This window comes from Antedon mediterranea, chromosome 9 (genome assembly GCF_964355755.1).
Source record: "Antedon mediterranea chromosome 9, ecAntMedi1.1, whole genome shotgun sequence".
Taxonomy (NCBI): domain Eukaryota; kingdom Metazoa; phylum Echinodermata; class Crinoidea; order Comatulida; family Antedonidae; genus Antedon; species Antedon mediterranea.
The window spans coordinates 19708740-19731000 of NC_092678.1; the positions used below are offsets into that span (position 1 = coordinate 19708740).

General features: G+C 34.0%; 3 protein-coding genes across 3 annotated transcripts; 1 reads left to right on the forward strand and 2 right to left on the reverse strand.

Annotated features, from left to right (window-relative positions):
• Positions 1-6600: 6600 nt before the first annotated feature.
• On the reverse strand, positions 6601-13742 carry LOC140058640 (lysine-specific demethylase RSBN1L-like). Its single transcript, XM_072104332.1, has 4 exons — positions 13115-13742; positions 11102-12029; positions 10324-10606; positions 6601-9251 (listed from the first exon to the last, which is right to left on the reverse strand). The coding sequence occupies exons 1-4, from the start codon at positions 13674-13676 to the stop codon at positions 8928-8930; spliced, it is 2097 nt and encodes a 698-aa protein (XP_071960433.1). The 5' UTR covers positions 13677-13742; the 3' UTR covers positions 6601-8927.
• Positions 13743-14797: 1055 nt separating this feature from the next.
• Positions 14798-16674, forward strand: LOC140059543 (uncharacterized). The gene is made up of 2 exons (XM_072105480.1): positions 14798-15261; positions 15613-16674. The coding sequence occupies exons 1-2, from the start codon at positions 14841-14843 to the stop codon at positions 16587-16589; spliced, it is 1398 nt and encodes a 465-aa protein (XP_071961581.1). The 5' UTR covers positions 14798-14840; the 3' UTR covers positions 16590-16674.
• A 44-nt stretch (positions 16675-16718) lies between these two features.
• LOC140059542 (steroid 17-alpha-hydroxylase/17,20 lyase-like) lies at positions 16719-22042 on the reverse strand. The gene is made up of 10 exons (XM_072105479.1): positions 22000-22042; positions 21377-21515; positions 20910-21089; positions 20269-20362; positions 19982-20137; positions 19377-19591; positions 18842-18967; positions 18303-18539; positions 17888-17986; positions 16719-17082 (listed from the first exon to the last, which is right to left on the reverse strand). Exons 2-10 carry the CDS (start codon positions 21513-21515, stop codon positions 16832-16834), a joined length of 1497 nt encoding a protein of 498 aa, XP_071961580.1. The 5' UTR covers positions 22000-22042; the 3' UTR covers positions 16719-16831.
• Positions 22043-22261: the final 219 nt, after the last annotated feature.

The window sequence follows — 22261 nt, forward strand, 5'->3', positions numbered from 1 at the left end:
TCAGACCCCCTAAGACCTAAGATCACGAAAGCTAAGACCCAACACCTAAGATTACAAATATTTATCTTTCGCACCTGCCTTGTATTTTAACTCCCAACATTTTTATTCTGAATACCACACCTTAGAATTGGCACTTTCATGAAAAAGAATCACATAAAAAGTAACAAATACATTTTTAAATTGATGATTTTACAGACGTTTTTCTCGCACACAAAATGACTAGCCTACAGTACAGTAGGCCTACCCCATGGGCCATGTTCAATGTTTTTGTTTCTATGGAACGTCAAAAGAGCAAAAATTATATAGAGGGCTGAAAACTCTGTGGAGTCCATCTACAGTGTGGATGGAACAATGTAAAATTAAAATTGTTATGATAATAGTATAATCATGCAAGTACGAAGAAATAAATACTGGCAAATAAATTTTAATTTAAAAATCATGATAAGTTTTTTTGTTTCGTTTTCTTTCTGTTTTTATACTTGTACTATTATTGTTGCTCTTTTGGCGCTCCATAGAAACAAAAACATTGAGCATGGGGAGCTCGAGGAGTTACATTGTCATTACAGTATACAAAGAAACACATCTGTAAAATCATCAATTTAAAGGATTTATTTATTTGTTATTATGTGTTTCTCCTTCTGAAAGTACTTATAAGTCCTAATTTTAAAGTGTGGTGTTCAGGATAAAGTTAGTCAACAAATTTGGAGTCAAAATACAAGAAAGGCAGGTGCGTAAGAAAAACATCCTCTGAACCAACACAATGGAGTAAATATATACCAACAAACAACCCGTCAAGTTTGTTTGTTGTAAAGAAAAAATATACATTTACTCAACGGGCGAAAATAATGTGAGTTTATCTATGTTTTTCGGTAGTATTAAATTATATTTATGGTAATAAATGAAACCTACTGTGTTTAAAATTATGTATGGATAAACAAGTATTGTTTTTAAGCTGTAGTATATCTTAGTATTTGTAATCTTAGGTGTTGGGTCTTAGCTTTCGTGATCTTAGGTCTTAGGGGGTCTGAGCTTTCGTGGTCTGAGCTTTCGTGACACCCCAACAAAAACGCAAAAAAGTTGCTACAGTAGTTGTTTTCATAAACCACACGATATCTTATCGATCGCTTTTTAGTTACATATATTGCGGAACCATGCTCTGTTTCTTACGACATATAGTTTTAAATGCGATTACACGGCATCTATATATAAATTATGGTTAATTCTGACATAGGCGAGCACAATGCAAAAACTTCTCTACAAATCTCCACCTTGGATACCTACCTTATCTATCCGAGATGTACCGCGAAACGTAGATTTGATAACATTAGTGTGCACGCCGACGCTATTGTTCCATATTTATATCTTAGGAAGATATTATAAAGAGTTTTTTAACAACATTTATGATTTCAACATTGGATTTTCCTCTCAATTTCAATTCTTCCCGGTCAAAGTAATTTCCGGGTTTAAGATAAGTTCACCTTAGTTTAAAATATTTTCTCTCTTTTATACACAAGGGAGCAGTTAAAATAATAGATTTGACCCTAAAGGTGACTGGAAACAGGCACTTTCCATCAATCAATACAGTGTCCCTTTGGAAGACGAAAAAAAAATTGGCCATTAATCATAGCCATTTCAGTTTTTTGTTTATTTTAAAACATACCACACGTGTGTGAAGGTACAGTAGTTAAATAATAGGAATTATACTGCAAATTAATAAAGATCAAATTAAATATACGCCATAAAGAATCAGAATATATTGTGGGAAATAGTATTATAAAATTACATAGGGAGATTTGACAGACTTTTTTCGAGTGAAATCCCGATAGCTGAGTTTTATTGAGTAAGCTTGCAGGAATAACTGTAGGCTATCTTTCTGTGTCCCGTTAGGACCGAGATGTCTGCCCATGTTGCAAGCCGTAATGTCTTCTTTCTTGGGCCCACTCTGTCACGGCAGTTAGTTTCAAAAGATGATTAAATTAAATAATGTATTAATAATTATTAGGATGGTATTCATTTGAATAAACGCCTCTCCAATAAAACATCACTTTGAATAATAACCCCCCCCCCCACCCCCCCCCCCCCCCCCACAACCCAACTATCTAATAAACGTCCATCCACATATTTATAATAACACAATTATACTATTTGTAGTAGAATTCACCGCACTGTTATCTGCAATTTACCAAGCATTTGTTATTCTTTTTTACCACTTTTCATATCTATGAGAGGATTTCATTTGATTATAAATGTTACCATATTATTAGAACTAAAAAATTTAACATATATCCCTCGAATAAGCACCTCCCTCAAATGACCTCCGCCTCCCCAAAGGGCCCTACCAAACAATAAAAACTATACTTTAAAATGTTATTAATCATCTAAAACACTGTGAAACAAAGTAGTTTAGTTTTACGAATGTCAAGCATTTTCAATAATGGTAACCGACAGAAAATGTATAAGGAGAACATTATCATTCCGAGAACCATCGTCTACACTTCCTAGAGGGGGAGCGAGCGAAGCGAGCTCACCCTCTAGTTTATATATAAATTTACGTAAGGGCAAAATTCGGTAAATCGCGCCTTACTTCTAGAATTTTTACTCGATGGTATATAAAGTTGGTTCGTACTTTCGGTACTGATTTTAACCACCTGATGTAACCCTGTTTACTAATTAAATTAAGTTAGATAATTAGTTATTGACGATTAAAACGAATTTAGGTTCAACGATTTGCCCCAAATAGGAGTGTTTTCAGATCGTGGTATACACTGTCTAATGGATGTCCATCTTGAAAAATACCCGCCACAAAAATGAGAGGAGGCTTCGCATTTTCCTATCTCCTCCTACGATAATTGTTTTTAATAGCTGAAAACCGGTTGAACAGCTAGAGTACAGCATCATAATGTTGAAGACAGGCCGATTTTCTTAAAAAAATACTATTTTGATAGATTTAATATTAGTCCAGTCCCTAAGGGGAAATGATGTTACCATAGTGGATACAAGTGTGCCCTTTGGCATGTTGATAGAACATGATATGGAGATACCAAAACAAAGTTACTGGAAATCTGATTTGACCTCTGTGACCTCTGACCTCAATTTTTATATTTCTATCTTAAACAGCCATATCTCCGCAACGGGTTTGACAATTGAAATGATATTGGTGTCAAACAGATGAGAGGGTACATATTTATATTCGCTGTAATAGAACTTTTTTCCAAAAAATGCCCGGAAATGTAATTTCTCAATGTTTTGACCTTTGACCTCGGCTTACTATATCTCAATAACTACTGGTCAAAATTTCTTGAAATTTGTTTCAAATTGTTAAGAGCATACATATTTATATATACTCTAATTAAACATGTTCTTCCAAATCCACAGGAAATGTCATTTACTGACCTTTGACCTTTAATGTTTAAATATGTCTGTATCTCTGTAACCAAATGTCATAAAAAGTTCAACTTGGTGTCAAAATGTTCAAAATGTAAACATTTATATTTTTACTGGAAATGCCAGTTTGAGGTATGACCAGGATATACTGTTAAGCGTGCGTGTGTCATACTTATAATAATATACCTAAAATATAGATTTAATGGACCAGAACTACACTCAATATCCTATCTAGCCTTTTACAATTTTTTTAAAACTTAATGTTTAATTTAATTTCAATATATAATTCCATCGCATGGTAGGCCTACACCGTAAGAGCAACACTTAATATCAACAAAAAATTAAATAAACTTAAAAGTTAAATAACATTAAAAAAAAAGAAAGAAAATCAGGATCTTAAAGAAAGAAAAATTAACCAATGCGATTTGATACTCATAAAACATATGACCTAATTATCAATTAATTGCTTGAAGTATGCTGACAAAATAAAATGTTTGAAACAGTGAGGAAAAAGCGAAGAAAAGAAAAACATATGTTTAAAATATTAGAAATCTGAAAAGGATCAAAGACAAATTAATTACAAAGCTGATTTCTTTTCAAGAACATACTGTAGTGGAATATAAAAGGAAAACAAACCAGTGAGCAGTCAAAATTACCATCTTGGCTTGATGAGGCAATAACACATCCAGCTCATAACACTATACAACAAAATCTTTGAAACCAGAAGAAATTAAGAGAAGCAATGATAATTATACTTTAATCCACAAAAACATGACAAAACTGACATCAACCATTACCGACCAAACGAACATTATCACATGTACACAAATAATTTACAAAAGTAATCAAAAAACAAAATCAGAGACCGACTAGAAGTAAATAAACCAATATATAAGGCTTTATACAGTAGGACCATCTTATACAGTTGGTCAATCAACTAAAATAAAAAGGAAATTTAACCAAAATCACAATTGACTTCCAGCCTCTTTTTTGCTTTAAATTACAGTTTTTTTGGGTATGCACTATATCATTTTTTTTTCAATCCAATTTTTGGTGAAACTATTATGTGTGACATTAAAATTGCATATTCAACAAAAATATTTGTCAAAATTACTTTTGTCAGGGGGAAAATAAGTATATCTTTAATAGCATGTGATATTATTAGCAAATATTTCAAATGTAGTTTTAAAACTTTCCCATTACAAACAATTGCCATAATTCTGATAACATTACAATACACCCATCCTCTGGGACTTATTTTCAAATGTAGCTAAAAACTTTCCAGTACAATTCCGGTCATTTTGATGTGTATAGATGCATGCAGTAGCATTGGAAAGGCGAGAGAGGGGGAGGTGGTTGGGGTGATGGAGAGACACATATGTTTTACATGTTTGTCTACACTATAAACTAGTTTAACAAAAAAGGTGTGATGTGCCCAAATATGGTAGTGATATGTCATTCATCGTGTCCATATATGGGCACATCACATTTTTTTGTCGCATAAAAATGTTATAGTGTAGACAAATTCTAATATTTGTGTAACATGTAACAAAAATATGTGTCTCTCCATCCACCCCAACCCCCTCCCCTCTCTCGATCTCTTTTTTTAGATTATTAATTGCTAAATATATGCAAAACGATGGGTCATAGCTCAAAATGACATTTCCAATTGAATTCTGACAAAATATTTTGTTCGAGCAAATATAAATGTGTATATTCTAAACAATTTGACACCAAACTTAACTTTTTAGGACAAATAGTTACCGAGATATTGACATATTCAAACATTAGAGGTCAAGGGTCAAAAAAGCTTAATTTATGGTAATTTTTTGAAAAAAGTTTCTATTAGACTAAATATTAGATTTATTTTCTTAACATTTTGAGCCCATTCTCAAATCTCTGAGAGTGCGTGTTATTGAGATATTAGGCAATCAAGGTCAAAGGTCAAACTGAAAAATAAAGCCTTTGCGGCCATTTTTGTACAATTATTTTCATTATAGCGAATATAAATATATATCTTCCAAGCATTTAAAAAAAAAATAAATGTAAAATGTCCCTGCGTTGTCAAGATATGGCGATTTTTAGTTATATAATAGAAAAATATAAAAATTGAGGTCAGAGGTCACAGAGGTCAAATCAGATTTCCAGTAACTTTGTTTTGGCATCTCCACACTATACTCTACCAAACTGCTATACTGAAAAATTTGTATCCAGTTTGGTAACATCCCACCCCTTTTTCTCCCCTTAGGGACTGGACTATATAAGATTATACAAATGTATTGATTTGCGATGAATGGAACATCCCAATCTCTCAGTCTGCCAGAGTTTGGTTTAACACAAGTAGGTAAATTTATGAGCCCTTGGTTTAACACATACGGTAGGTAAATATATGGGCCCTTTGAGAATAAACTTCTTGCAATACTTTGACAATACTGTAAATACACATTATTATATACAAATAAACTTTATACTGACAGTTCCTTCTCAACGTTTGTATTAATTAATAATTACCAAAAATATAAACGTCGTGACATGTACTTTAATATTTCAATCGATTATGACAGTGACAGTTTTAACAAAGTATTAAATCGCAAATGTTTTACTGTATTTAGAGGTATATTATATATAGGCTTATAAAACATGAACAAAATATTTCGTTACTGAGTGGATAAAGAATATATTTAAAAATTGTTCCTCTTTGTACCTATCCGCTTTCCCATCCCTCAACCCTAATGTTACATACAAAACACAAATTGGGTTTCTTTAAATGAGTCCAAATCAAAAATTTGGACTCATTTTGTGATAAGTTTCTCCATCGGAAGTAATTCCCAGGGTGCTAATTTTAGTTGACTACATAAATCATCGTGTCTATTTATTCGTTTCTGTAAACGACAATGTATTATAGTCCTGCGGTACGTACATTTGAAATCGCCAGTTTTGCTACGCTGAAATTACTGTATATTCGAGAACCATCTGTGGGCACGACCTACATGGTACGCGAGCGAAGCGAGCGTACCATCTAGTACATTTAATATACAGTTCTAATTTTGATTACCGTTTCAAAAACAAAAAAGTCGAATTAACTGTCTGAAAGTAGCTGAACACAATGAAGGCCTATCACATGCGTTTTGTTCAAACAGTAGAACACAATAATGTTGTATTGTATGTTGTTTATGTAAAGAAAATGTCGAATCAATCAATCAACACGATTTCATTATTTATTAAGGCATTTCTTTTTAATATAAATATCCTAAAACACAAGTCTACATAAAAGAAAAATAAATAAGATCAATTCGGTATTATATCATTGTCTGGCACACGCAATTCCTACAAATAATATTCTTATCATGACGGATTTTTTACATACCATATACAGTATCAAACACATGCAGAGCTCTGTCTACACTATCAAACTAGTTTGATGTGCCCAAATATGGTAGTGATGTGACGTCATCGTGTCCATATATGGGCGCAACACATTTGTTGTCACATGAAGGTAGTGTAGACATAGCTTAATGGCTAGACGTGTACAACATAACGCGTTTATATCAGCAATGCGTTATAAACGTTTTCTCAACGCAGGCGTTTAAAACGCGTATGTAGCAATGCGTTTTAAACGTTTCTAAACGCAGGCATTTGAAACACGTCTATAGCAATGCGTTTAAAACACGTCTATTGCAATGCGTTTAAAACACGTCTGTAGCAACGCGTTTTAAACGTTTTGTCAACGCAGGCGTTTTAAACGAGTTTCATGTTAATTTTTTCTTTATATTGATAAAAAAAAAAGTTTTTTCGAGCAAATACCTGATGCAAACAAGAAATATTATAATTTATTTATTGACAATAGGATGAAAAATTTTGCACATACAAAATAAAAGAATTGTCACAAGTCATAACATTAAGTTAACCTGACAGGTGCGAGAAACTTTAGTTTTATGCAAATGATTTTGATGATGCTATGACAACAAAATTACCAGCATACGCAAATTACAGAGGCAATATGCAAATTAAGCTGCATGCAAAATATTTTAACAAAGGGATGAAGATTGCATTGTCAAGATACTGCAATGTAAAGCTCTGTTTACGCTATCAAACTAGTGATATGACGTCACCGTGTCCATATATGGGCACATCACATTTTTTTTGTCACAAAAAGTTTAATAGGGTAGACAGCGCTTAATGCATGCGAGACAATGGCATTGAAGATTCGATAATTATACATAAATATTTATTTTGTACATTAAAGATAAACATCCCGTTTCAAATTTGAGTAGTTAATAAAACATGATATAGCGTCCTCTATCGAATGGTTGGTTGCTTAAATTAAATTTTAAAGCGCCCTCTGTTAGGCCATCACCGATATATTTTCTTCATTACAGAAAGTACACTGTGGTATTTTGACTTTCTTTTCTTTTAGTATTAATGTGTTTTTTTTTTAAATAAAATTATAAACCATTCTTGTACTTCAAATAAAATGTTTTTAAAAGAAAAAAAGAATCATTATCAGCAAGTTTTAGTACAAACAATACAATGATTATATTGATTGAGGAATAAATTCAAAGACAGCATGTTTTTGGAATATTAACCTGGGTTTAAAAAAATACGACAACAAATTTAATTACATTAAAAATTGTTCATCATGATGGAATTTACACTAATTTCTAAATACAATATTTACAGAGTATACGGATTTTTAAAAATCAGTAAAGGAAACTGGTAACAATTTCATGACAAAAATTGTATAAATATTATAAATAGTACAATATTAATAATTATTCTCAGCAAATTCATATCATTAAATAATTATTTTAAGAATTGCTACAATAACTCAATTGAACTTTCATTAAATAGTAAAGTATTATAAATAAAGAGAAATAGCTAAGTTAATCTCTAACAATCCAAGATCTTACATAACATTTAAATAATATCATTTCTTCCGAAAGTACAGAGTACTATAAAATATGTACGATCCAATTAAAACACTCCATTTAAAATGTTAAATAGTGATGTGTCTCTTCCTTCCCTTCCAATAAACGGGTGACTGCTCTCGCTCGCTCAGTGCTAGATAATAACAGTCACTTCTTATAATATTCACTCTCTCTCTCCCATTATCAAGTTGAGGGGGACATTTATTTTTGATGACTGTACTGCATTTAGGGAAAATTAAAGCTTGCATTAAATAAATAAACCAAATATTTGTGTACACAATTAACTATAGTTATATCAATTAATTTTAATTAATTTATTGCGTTTCTCTTTGGATGTCGCAGCGTTTAAATGAGAAATTTGTTTTCAACAGAAAATTTAGATTTATTTGTGAGCATGCACATAGGCTTGATATGGTCCAGTGGTTTCATATTTTTATTCAAAGTTCACTAAATCATTTAAAAAAATATATTTTAAAAATGGCAATTTTTAACAGATAAACAAGTAAGTTATTTTGGTACCTTAAATTTGACTTTTTTTCTTCCTTTTTTTCAATTTCGGAGAAAATTTACATTTCAACTCTTGGAATGGTAAAAAAATAAATAAAATTACATAAATTACATTACTTCATCTTTTGTGTTTTCTAATTCTTCACTTGGTTCCGCTTCACTGCACGTCATTTCAACATCACCATTTTCTTGAGTGTTTCCATTTGTTTCCTCCACTTCTTCAATTGGTTTCGGCATCACCTCAAGTTCTGGATGGTATTGTTTTAAACGGACATGCCACGCTACACTGATGCAAGCCGCCACAGTCTTGAACTGGTGTATAACGTTGCGGGGAATGAAGTATATGTCGTTGGCTCGTAAGCGTATTTTGGCATACCGAATACCCTCTCTTCTCATCTGGTTCAGTTTGGCATCCTCTACCCACTGAACGCACTGTAAATATAAAATTTTAAAATAACTAATTTTTAATTTAATAAAATATAATTTATATATTATAAATTTAATTATCATTTGAGAGAACATAATAATAACTTTATTGACAAACACTTTTGGATCAGTGGCAACACACTCATTAGTGGTGCCGTCAACTTAAAGATGTATTGTCCCTTGAAACACAAAAAAATGAAGGTCAAAATATACTAAATTTTAATTGGCCATATCAAAGTAAAATTAAAGTTATTCACTTTAAGTCGAAAATTCAAGACAAAAACAACAATTTTACGTAATAGCTAAATTAATTTGATTACATTTCGTCTGGAAAACAAAGTAAACAAAGATTTCAAACCATGAGTATACATGCATGATGCTAATTAGGATTGTTTACAACTTGTCACGGTTGAGAAGGTGTTTTCACACAGATCGCGAGGAAGTTTTATGATTATGCATACAGAGCAGCCAAATATGCGCATTGCATTATGAGATATGTTTTGATCGCAAACCTTGACTGGAAGTCAAAGTTATTTTTTGAACCAAAAAATTTCTGTATTTCAGTTAAATGATTTTTTTCCCAACTATTTTTTGGTGAAAGTTAATAACTATTATGATACTTCAAAATGACCCACTTTTTTTCGAAATCTTTTTACTTTTTTTTTTTTGGAATTTGACAAAGGGACAATACATCTTTAAACAACATACAAATGAACATTATAAACCAAACATGTATGAATGTACAATATAACCTATTAATATAAAATATCGAGATAAAAATCAATATATTTATACAGCTAGTGTGACATTCCAGAATTTAATAAAAAATGTGATATATCATAAAAACATTTAAGAGACTAATTTTTTTCTGGCTGTTTTAATTATTGTTCTGATTTAGCTTTTTGCTTATTTTTTTTTCTATCTCCATTGAGATTAAGCCACAGATACCCACAGCACTGATATTTTTCAGTAATTTGCCTTTGGATTTAATATAAATATAATATATAGACACATAAGAACCCATCTCTCGCACATGCTAGTCCAATATCCCTTACCATTACACCATACCAACACTTACCTGAGAGACAGGAGGTTCATGCAGATCAAGTTGCAGGGTTTCCGTGACATTTAAGAAGTCTGCAGAGTGAAAACAAACGACATCTTTCACATCAAGATCATCAACCGTATCCATGTCTTTACCATGGACTGCTTGCAGAACTCCAACGGCAGCTGTTGTCTGTCGGTCAAATCCTTGACCAATGTGGTCAGCGTGGCATCGCGTCCGGTCAGGAACGAGTAACTCTCTTGGTTCCGAAGCTCGGGGACGGTACATCAAATTTTTCAATTCATTTACACCAGTTCTAGTGTTCAGGAAATAAATATTTGTGTTAAATTTTGATTTGAGGAATAAAAAAAAATATATGTAATAAATGTTGAATTATTGTAGGTTACTAATACTAGTCAATGCTAACTGAAAGTTTTTAACAATGCAAAAGCACATCTTAAAGGGCTATGGAAGAGGAGACCTGGTCACGAAGACAAAATACTGTACTGGATCAAGATTTGGGTTTAAAAGATGCATTCAAATGCTATTATAGGTCCCCAGGTACTAAAAAAACATTATCTGATGTGATAATTAATCGGCATTTTTAAAAAATCAAAATTAATGTTTGGTTCCCACTAGAGATGCAACAAAAGGACATGACACAACGTAAGTGATTTGACCGAATCACAGACAATGGATTATTCAAACATTCAACTGGCTTGCATTGTTTCTATATTTTTGTGTTGCATCCTAGCAAGCGTTTTAACACCGTTATTTGTTTTATTTTTATTTTAATATAATTTCTCTTTACCTCCTTTTGGCTTTTGAGGGTGACTTGGGCAAATCAGCTGTTGGTATCATTTGTTCTCCTGGACGAACCCATATGATTGGACCATCGTTACTATGACAGCGCTTTTCCATCTTCACTGAAGATAGTGGACCCCACGGCATGACACGGTGCAGAAATGAATTTTCCTCTAACATGTCTAAAATATCTTCGAAATAATCTCCCGTTTCCTCGTTGACTGTTCCTACGAGGCTCATCTGCAGCATGGGTCCAGATTTATACGTACCATTACAGTACGAACGGTGAACATCGTTACGGAAATCATTGACAGTTTTTGTTATCAAATCGTGTTTAGTACCCAACAGTTCGGTTTTGATGACCGTAGATGGGTGTCTGCAGGCTAAATAGTCAATAAGATTTGGAATGTTGTTGACAGCGTCATGAACGATACCCATCACATGATCACAAATGCCATCGGACGATTCACCATACACAATTTTAAAATACTCTTCAACAAATTTATCCAACTCCTCTCCTTTTAAATGCTGGATCTCTTTACCGTACACATGTACGACACTAGCGCCCCCATTTGATTGTTTTTCGATGTGGATATATTTGCTAAATGGTGAGTTTGCCTCTTCGTGGCTGTCCAATATCATTTTAATGTTGTCTGTGGTCGTTTTATCCGAGACCTCCATCTTCATTGGTTTCTGAACAGTGACTACTGGAGAAGAAGGCGATATACTGGTTTTAACAGTATCCTGAGATGTACATGTTGTAGCATCGACCATGACTGGCCTATGTCTGTGATGATGGTGGTGATGATGCTTGTGTTTCTTAGCTCTTCTCATCATCGTTAAACATTCTTTCTTAATGTGCAACTTAAGTTCTGGTGACCCATCCTTTTTCACGATCCTTGAAGTGGCATACTTTACAAGTGGCCATGAATCACCTGTTTAGTAAGCAGAAAAATATATAATGAAAACAAATATTAATAAAATATAATATTAATTTATTGTACAACTGTGCATTTATATTATTATTATTAATATTATGAAAATAAATTATTTATTATAGAGCAACATTGAACTACAAACAGGCCTAAAGGTAAAGCAAGCAAAGTGTAACTTCACTGTACTGACACTAGGCCTAGTAACAGGCCTAGCTAAATCTGACAGTACAGGGTTAGGGCGGTCCTACTACTAAACACCACCAGATACCAACTAGAGCAATAAATCCTACCACCAGAGAGCAGCCACCTGTTTGGAATTGATTATTAAGGGTATATTGCAAATTTCAAAGCTTAATTTTTTCAGAAACTGATAAAATTGAAGTTTAAAGTTGAATTTCTCGCGGTCGTATTCCAGAACCGAATGCGTTTGATAAACATAGCAACGAAACGAATGCATTCATCCGTGTCTCTTGTGTATTGTATTGAACGGTCAACTATGAGGCAGGATTTATTGCTCTAGTAGGTATCTGGTGGTATCTGGTGGTGTTTAGTAGGACCCGCCCGGGTTAGGTTGTTACTGTACAGACAGTAGAGTGTAAATGTTAATGTATGATACAAATTCAGACACAATTAAATATACAGTTACTGTAGGCCTAATTAATAGTATAATCATAATCAAAGATAAACCAAAGATAATAAATTAAAAAATGTCTAGGATACACTAAAAACTACTGGCCGAGCGGTTAAGACAGTGGAACCGTAATTACGTAGCCATAACATCGGCAAGGGTTCGAGGCTCACTCACTCCATGGTTCTGGTGGTAGAACGAGTCTTCTCGGATAAGGACTATAAACCGTAGGTCCAGTGTACACATCTAGCTGGTGTGCACTTTAAAGAACCTAGTACATCTTTCGAGACGAGTAGGGGGTTACCCCGGTGTATTAGTACATTACAGCCACTGATCACCAACTGGGCCCTCTGGGAGACCAGTCTTTGACTGAAGAGGTTACTCAGTATAAATATATATTCAATCAATCAATCACAATAGTCGTAGCTAGGCCTAGTAGCCTAGTAGTCTTACTTACCATTATGAACCTGCTTAGGCTGATCTTGTTGCTGTAGCACCTGCGTCCCTGTTGATGGTGGTGAGCTTTCATTTCGTAGGCTAACAGCAGCAGGAGCTGCAGCTGTCGCTGGTGGTGGTGTTTGATTTTGTAATTGCTCTTCACTTCGACGTGCTGGCGATTGCCTTCTTATTTTTGCAGCAGATGGAGGAGGAGAGATATCGGACTCGCTTGTACTTGAATACCGTTGTTTATAATCGGTATACATATCCTCCGTGTAGCCCGAGCTCGATAACCTTCGATAGTTATGCTGTACCCGCCTTCTCTTGCCTGTCTCCATCACCATCGCAGGCCCCAATTTGCTAGGCGAAACGGTGGTGGGAGTAGGCGGGCTAGCTTCATAAACAACCAGCGTATCTGATTGTCGAGTGTCTCCATTAATTTTAAATCGACTACTTACGACAAGTGAATTATTTGGAGTGCTAACTTTGTCATCTTCGTCACACTTTGGACTTGATAAATCATTTTCAGACATCATATCTTCGTTTACATCACGTTTTCTTTCTCGTTCAGACGCCATCATGGTTCATCGCTTACCCGGATGTCGTGTACCAGACGTTTTGCAGGATTTTTTATTAATTAATAAATAAGTGTTTTTCGTAACAATTGAGTTGGTAGCTATCAACGTTAAATGATAATAATGATTATAATTGTTACAAAATGAATATGCATACTACCCCTTTTTTCACATTACTGAAAAATACTGTAACTGACTGTAAAATTACGTTATGTCTGGCCACACAAGACTACGAATAATTATGCATTTTTCTACATACCGCCCTCAACAATTTATCCCGACGCAGATTTTTTAACTTCTTGTGACAAACAAAATTGTATACTCAAAAAACATAGTATTGAGAATCGATCTGAGATGATGTATTTTTTTTGTATGGTCCAAAGTGTCCAATCCCGTCTATGCTGATTACGATGTGTACCATAAGTGTAATAATAATAATGTTATAGTCAATTACTACATTACTTACTGTATAGCATATACACACGCTTAAAAAAAAGTATATCTGCTGAGTTTGATGAAACATGACTATGGCTATATCTATGTAGACATTTTAAAATTATTTTCTCCCCGGCTTCGTGTCTTGTACTTCATATATATATATATATTTCTATGTTTTCGTAATTATTATTTTATGTTTATTGCCGAAATGAATACAATTATTACGTCTTCCCAGAGTGTACCTACATTACTGTATAGCATATACACACGCTTAAAAAAAAGTATATCTGCTGATTTTGATGAAACATGACTATGGCTATATCTATGTAGACATTTTTAAATTATTTTCTATGTACAGTATAACAACATTACGGATAGATGCATCACAAAATAGGCTTAACATCGCAAAGTAAACTTCGTGTTGATTACACAGAAATAACAAACCAAATACTGTACTTCAAAATATATTGTTTAATGTTATCAAAAGAATACATTTTTATTTATTTTTTAAGCATTTTCATGTCACCTAGTTATTCAATATTATGCCTATATGACGTATTTATTGTGCACAAAAAAAAAACACGTTGTGCGTCGGCGCGGTAGAGTTTTTAGAATGTTACGCGCTGTTCTTATTCTGCTTGAATAGAGTGTATCTTTCTAAAAAATATATAATTATCTACGGCACGCCTCTATGCGTAACACAGTAACTATCATTAATATGAACTAATAGAAATGTCTAAGAGTATTGACATAAATTATAGTACAGCTAGAGGTCTTTGTAAGATACCAGGCGTGGACCCAGTATTGGCGAAAAGAATAATAACTTACCGACGGAAACTATGCGGTTTCGACAGCATAGATCAACTTATGCAAGTTAGTGGCCTAACACGTGGAAAATATAAAAAGATTGCAGATAACGCGTTTGTTGGAAAAAAGCAAACTCCATCTAAACTACACAATTCTAGGCCTACGCCTAAGCAAAATTCGAAGAATAAAACAGTAGAATGGAATTTGGAAGACAATTTAATAATACCTATAAGGTCGACTCCCAGGCCCAACAGAAAATCTTCACGAAATAGTAGCAAGAAGGTTTCGATCACTCAACCGACAGATTCAATGGTGCAGGATGTTGGAACTCAATACTATAAAAATGGTATGTAGGCCTATCTAGGCCTATGTCTAGGCCTAATGATTTTGCAAATGATGATGATGCAAATTATATCTAGGAGCCTAGGGCCTAGGTAGCCCAGGCCTATGGTAGGCCAATTCATGTTTCCATTCCTTACAGTTATACTAAATAAAAAGACTTGTGTTACATTGTTTACTGGTTGTCTGCAGGGGGAAGATGTTATACTAGGCCTAGAGTCCATAGTTTCGTGGAATGTTCCAAACCACTTTGAATGCTAAACGTCACTGATAGGCATAGGCATATATGCCTAGGCCTATACCTATATTCTGGGCCTGAGACGTGACCAAGATATGAAATCATACTTTTTCATTTCAGGTACAAGAAAGTGTGCTACGGGAACAAAGAAACCCAACAAACAAACTGTTGCCAAACAACGTAGGCCTAATAGATTAGCTGATGAAACTTTACAGACACCTATCATGAACTTCTACATATCGCCAGGACAGTCAGGACATATATCTGGTCAACCGATGTCCGGTCAAACACAAACAGGACAACTATTGCCAGGAAATCTTCCGTCGGGACAACAGTCAACTTTCTTAAATACATCGACTTTTCCTTATAGTCCTACACCTCTTCAATTTGGAAATAACCCAAAAGACTTCAAACATGTTTATAGTTTCGACAAAGAGGACTATTATACATTCCAGCCATCGTCGACATATGATACTGAAAATATAAAAGAGCATACAACTCCTAAAACGCCTCAAGCACAAACGGAGCAGCAAAGTCGTGAAGAAAGTTTTGACTTTTCAAACAATCTTATGTTCACAAAACCATTGACGTCATCAACTCCTAAAAAACGCCGAAAGAGACAAAATAAAAGGAGAAATCAAGATATCTCTGCAAATTCTAACGATTATTCAGAATACAAAGACGTACAAACAAATTCAGATAATAACCAAAACGTCAGTAACGATCTCCAAATTATCAATGAGTCCGACAACAAAGCTCGCGGAATTTATAAGGAAAATTGTAACGCTATAAAACAGTGGTTGAGAGGCGTAGCACCATACGTGTTCAGTGACTATGAAACAACAGCAACAACAGATAGCGAGGTTGACTTAAAACAACAAGAACAATCTGCAAATTCTACATCAAAAAGAGTTAAACACAGAAGAAAAACCCGTTCAAAATCAAAACCATCAGAACGCCATACTACGCAGTGCACATGCGCAAATGAGAGAAAGGAAAAACGGAACTTGAAGCAACATAAGGAAAAACGAAACACCGAAGATGAAGATAATATTAAAAATCAATATGTTAATTCTTGGCCATGTGTTCTGATGTAAGTGGTAAAGGCCAAACAATGTTCAATTCATTTTATTGCTATAAATAAAGTTAGATTAATCTAGTATTAATATAATTGTGTCAAACATTTCCGCATTTCATTTGTTTTTAGTCGATAGCGGTTAGCCCATTAGCGAGGGTATACGCAGTTAGCTTATTGGCATTTTCTTAGAAACGCTAGGACGCTAGTATTATGATGCGGAATTAAATTGTTGACATGCACATTATACATTACTACGAAACTTTAGCCTCGGGGATGTACGACTGTTTGATAGGGCCTAGGAAAGTGAGTAAGTTGGCACGTTCCTGTGATTGCTACGTTCCCCGTCTCTCCTGGGGCTTTCTCGAACTTATAATTCTGAATTAACCACGAAAAGATGAGAAAGATCTCGGCCTTAGCTAATGCTTCTCCAACACACCCTCTTCGACCGGTGGAAAACGGCAGAAAACTCGGAAGACGTTGCTTAATAGTTCTTGTCGAATCCAAGAATCGCTCTAAGAAAAAGAAAATATATTAACAATACAAAATATACAAATAAATGTTGATTTGAATGGAAAGAATATTTTAAACGATTCCATTCAATTAAATTTCATTCGAATCAAGATTATTTTCATATGACTTTCTCATTAACTATTTGTATTTAATAGATCAGGGTTGGTATTTATCAATATTAATTTGCTTATATTGTTGCTTAAGATGAAATATTTAAGAAGTGCTTAAGCATATAGCAATGTCTTAGCATAAAAATTGTCTTAGGCAAATATCGAGGGATTCTTAAGCTCTGCCTTCACTATCAAACGTTATGTGACCTAAAAATGTGATGTGCCGAAATAGGTTAGTGATATGATATCGTGTAGGATATGGACTATCACACCTTATATTTTAAGATATACTTGTTGTCAAACTAGTTTGATAGCCTAAACAAGGCTTTAGAGAGGCCGTGTCATAATTATTCTACTGCAGTAACTGCAGTATACTACAATATATTTACTCTTTGAGTAATCATTATATGATATAACAATTGCTAATATTTTGAATATTAATTACCTTTGTACATAACAAATATAAAGCAAAAACAAAATAATAACAAAAATAACTTTGTATTATTACGATGTCATATCATTGCCATGGGCATATCACTACCATATTTGGGCACATCACACTTTTTTGTCACGTAAAGTTTGATAGCGTGTAGACAACGCTTTAGAATAAGACAAGGTCTTGCCCAGCTACCGTGCCTTGCCTACTTTTTTATGAGATCTAGTGCACAATCGATATCAATATACCTATAATTGTTACCTGGTTTGAACTTTTCTGGAGAAACCCAGTATTTTGAGTCATTGTGAAGTGCCCAATGATTTATGAATACTATCGTGCCTACAGGTACATTGTAATTGCCTGAAAGAAAAAGGTACGCATTAAGCCGAATTCACACTAGGCGCATATTAATTGTTCGCGCGAATCGACAGCATCCGCTTATACGCATGCGCTTTTGATTCGCGCAAACAAATTCGCATAGTGGAAAATCGTTTTTAAGGGTCTTTGAAACGTCAGGGTTCCGGTTCGGCCCCAGCAGCAAACCAAAAACGTTCTATGTGTACGCTAAATTCCCTCTTATTCAGTATAAGATAACTACAAAAGCCTAATCCTGCCACATTATGAATATGAATAACTAAAAACACCGGACGAGGACGAGAGCTTGTTTAGTTCTTACCGATTGTGGAGTCTTCAATAGCACGATGAGGTAAGCCTAAAGGTGAAGCCGTTCCGTATCTCATAATCTCCATGATCACAGCCTCCGTGTATGGTAACTTCCCACGATCGCTTAGTCTTGGCGGTCTGTCTCCAATGACGTCGTCAAGTTCCTTCTTTATTTTCTCCTGTACATCCGGGTTGTCCATCATGCATGCAACAGCCCAAAGTAATGATGCTGTTGATGTGTCTGTACCAGCTTAAAAAAATGTGATTAAAATAAATAATTAATTTTAATCAGGGAAGAAATAAATTGAAATTTTTTTTCTAAACTGTAAATATCGGTAAACGATGCACGACGCCAAAAAACTGCAGTTAAAATATTCCCATTTTGAAAACTTATGTTTATATACCCAAGACTTTGTAAATTGTAGATCATATGCAGTTAATAAATGAGTATTATGATGATGTGTTCACGGAAACCAAACGTTTATGATGGGCGTTTATTCCAATCAGAGCGTTTTAACATATTTATTTATGTACAAAAATAGAGGAACATACCAAAGAAGAGATCTGATACAATATGTTTGATATGCACGTCGGTTAATTTACTGGCAGAACTATCTGTCTCCAGTTCATCTTTCTGAGTTTTTAATAGAAGCTCAATTACGTCATTTGCAGGTTCATCTAAAATTAATAATGAACATGGCTGTAAGAAATATTATACTGTACCCCTTTTACACCGCCAGTAAAAATAGAAGATGTGAACAAAAATTGGGTTTCCTGAAAGATCTAATCTTAAAGGCAAAAAGATAGACGCTATCGATCGCATGGTAAAATGACTATTTATAAATAAAATTAAAAACAAAACTAGACCAATGGTCGTCCAATTGTCGGGGCTAATACAAGCTAATATCGTTGTGGTTTGTAAGGCCTTGTCTACACTATCAAACTTTATGTGACAAAACAATTGCGATGGACATCATGATGTCATACCACTACCGTATTTGAGAATATCACTACTATATTTGGGCATATCACACTTTTTTGATAGTGTAGACAGAGCTTATTATGGTGGTCTAGATAATATCAATACCTGGGGAGTATGTTCTCAAATGCTGATTCACTTCTGTCAAAATTATAGCAAAATATTCCAGAGTTAATTTTCGAAATAGGCCTAAGTTCATTGATGTACTTGGTAAAAATCTAGCGGCTGGAATAAAGTCTAATATAGAACAGTTACCAATGGCGTCATTGATTTCGTCTATTACCTTCATTAATTTATGAAGCTGGGGATCCTTGAAGTTGTATCTAAAATTTTAAAAACACACAAATAGCAAAAGAAGACTTAAAGGTTAAAAGATGTCCTTGAACACTCGACTAATGAAGTATATCAAAATATGTAATATAGTGCGTACTATTGCACGCATGTGACCCACAATCATCCAATCAAATGACAGGAATTTATTTAGGTGTTATATAAACACAATTATAGACTTATAGATACAGAAAATGTGAAACTTGTTATTGTTATTCAGGTCCTCAAGCTTAACTGGAAAGTAAGGACATTTGGATTAGGCCGCGGTGCAGCGCCTACCAGACCAACAAACCGAGAGACAATCCCTACTCTTTAATCGTATCTATCAATATGAGATAGATATAATTTGAAGATGTGTGGACACAGATATTATCTTAGCTTACTCATGTCCAAAGCACATAGACGCGATAATGTTGTAGACTGCCAATTTGATCACTTCCTTTGGATCAAATGGTGTGCCAGCTTTTTCTGAAAGAACATCTCCGACTTTCGGTATTACTTTTTCTACCAAACTCTCCAAACCGTCAGTACAAAATTTTCTGTAAGCCAAAAAAAAAACGTGATCAATGAACTAAAACTGAGCTACATCTAAATATTCAACCAATAAATTTAACATATCTTTTATCCTATTTTTTCCCCGATAAATAATTAAACATTATTACGTACTTACCTGATAGCTAAATGTGCTAACTTTCGGTGGAATTTCCATGTTGGTGTAGGTTGAGCAAAAACTATGTCTTTTCCGTGATCAGAAGACAAGTCAACTATAATGAAGATACATTTGGTCAGATGTTTGGTAACCTAAACTGACGCAATATTGTACTATATACTACTAGCAAGTGTTCGCATTGTACTTAAAGTACAAATTACGTTAGTTACTAGGGAAAACATCTGGCAATTACTCAACAAAGCTCAACTCAACATTAGCTAATGATCTTCCTGAACGTACATGATATTAAGTTATTTAAATTAAGTGTAGCCCTATCTTTATAATAATGTGCAAGTTCCACACTTTCAGCCTTCGGGCAGCTTGTTGTCCATGTTTTATAGAATAAATATAAAATCAATAAATGATTTTAACACATCTAAAACATCACGAGAATGGATTCGCTTTAGCCTATAACACTTTGACTGCCAAACACGAAGATCTTCGTGTTTGGAAACACAACGCTTAACTGCCAAACACGGAGATCTCCTTGAGTAAAAGGTCTTTTTTATAATTAGGCCTACGATAGATATACATAAAACATAACTAATTACAGGCTATTTGAAACAAATCGGCCTAAGACTGGACGATTGGAAACAACTTACAAGTATATGAAGGATGTCGTCCACTAAATTCATTAAATTTGGTCAGTAAAGCTTCTTGCGTAAGGTCGTGGTTGTTGATAACGACTCCCCAATACCATCCAAATTTTACTGAAAAAATTGGTCCGTACTTGAAAGTCATGTCCTTAAAGGTATTCCATAGCTTTTTCTTTTCTAACAATACTGTATAACAAAAAAAAATATTTCGGCAAGATTATACAGTACATCAACATGACCACATAATATACAATTTTTAAACGGAAAATAGGGGGAAACAAAGTATATATTCCTTAATAGTAACCAACAAGCTTGAAAAACTTTTTCAATAACCAAAACAAATGTGGTGTGTCCTAGTATGGTAGTGATCATATCCAAATATGGTAGTGATGTGACATCATGTCTATATAATGGGCACATCAAATTCATTGTCACATAAAGTTTGTAGTGTAGGCTTGATATTTAAGGCTTACTTGGAACATTCCCTATGATAGGGTAAGGCGTTGGACCAGGCGGCATTCCAGATGGACGGCGAATGTTGAAATACATCCACGTAAACAACAGGACGATCAGCACTACGACTAGAGACATCGTACTTGTACACTCCAACATCTTAAGAAAAACAAATTAAAAAAATAATATTTACAATTACTTTTGACTGCATTAAAGTCATTATGTACGATAACGATTGGACAGTTTTTTTATACATTCATTACAAGCAGACGAAAAATGTGTACTGTATAACATTTTACAATTTCAACAATGATAGTATAACTACTGAAAACATCAATAAATTTAATAATAATGCACAATCACGTTCTGATATTATTATTATTATTATATGAATTAGAATTTCGTTTCAGAGCTTCTTGAATTGAACTACAATTTAATGTAGTGTAGTAGGCCTACAGAACCCTTGTAATCTGAGTGATCCGTAAGTAAGAGAATATGCATCCATTTTAATACAAAAACAGTCAGTGACCCATATGCACTTATACATACTCTGCCTTTTATCGTTAAGATAAATCTATAAACTATGGAATCTATAATGTTATGGTTTGTAGATACTGTACTACATGGAAAAGTTAATGGTTACCTTGTAACATCAAAGTAGACCTAGTCACTGTACCAGTTAGGCGTTCAGCATCTCTCAGCTCGTTCCCAGTTTTAACTGTTATTACGTATGCATGTTGACTTTGAATATGGCAATGTTCCAAATAATAACCTTATACAAACACAATAATGTCGTTGCCACGTAGTTGACTGACCTAGTTAATAATCATGTAGGTTAAGAGTTAGGCTATTGTCTACGATACTGAGCGGTAAATGTCAAAAACACATTGCTGTTTTCGAATTCA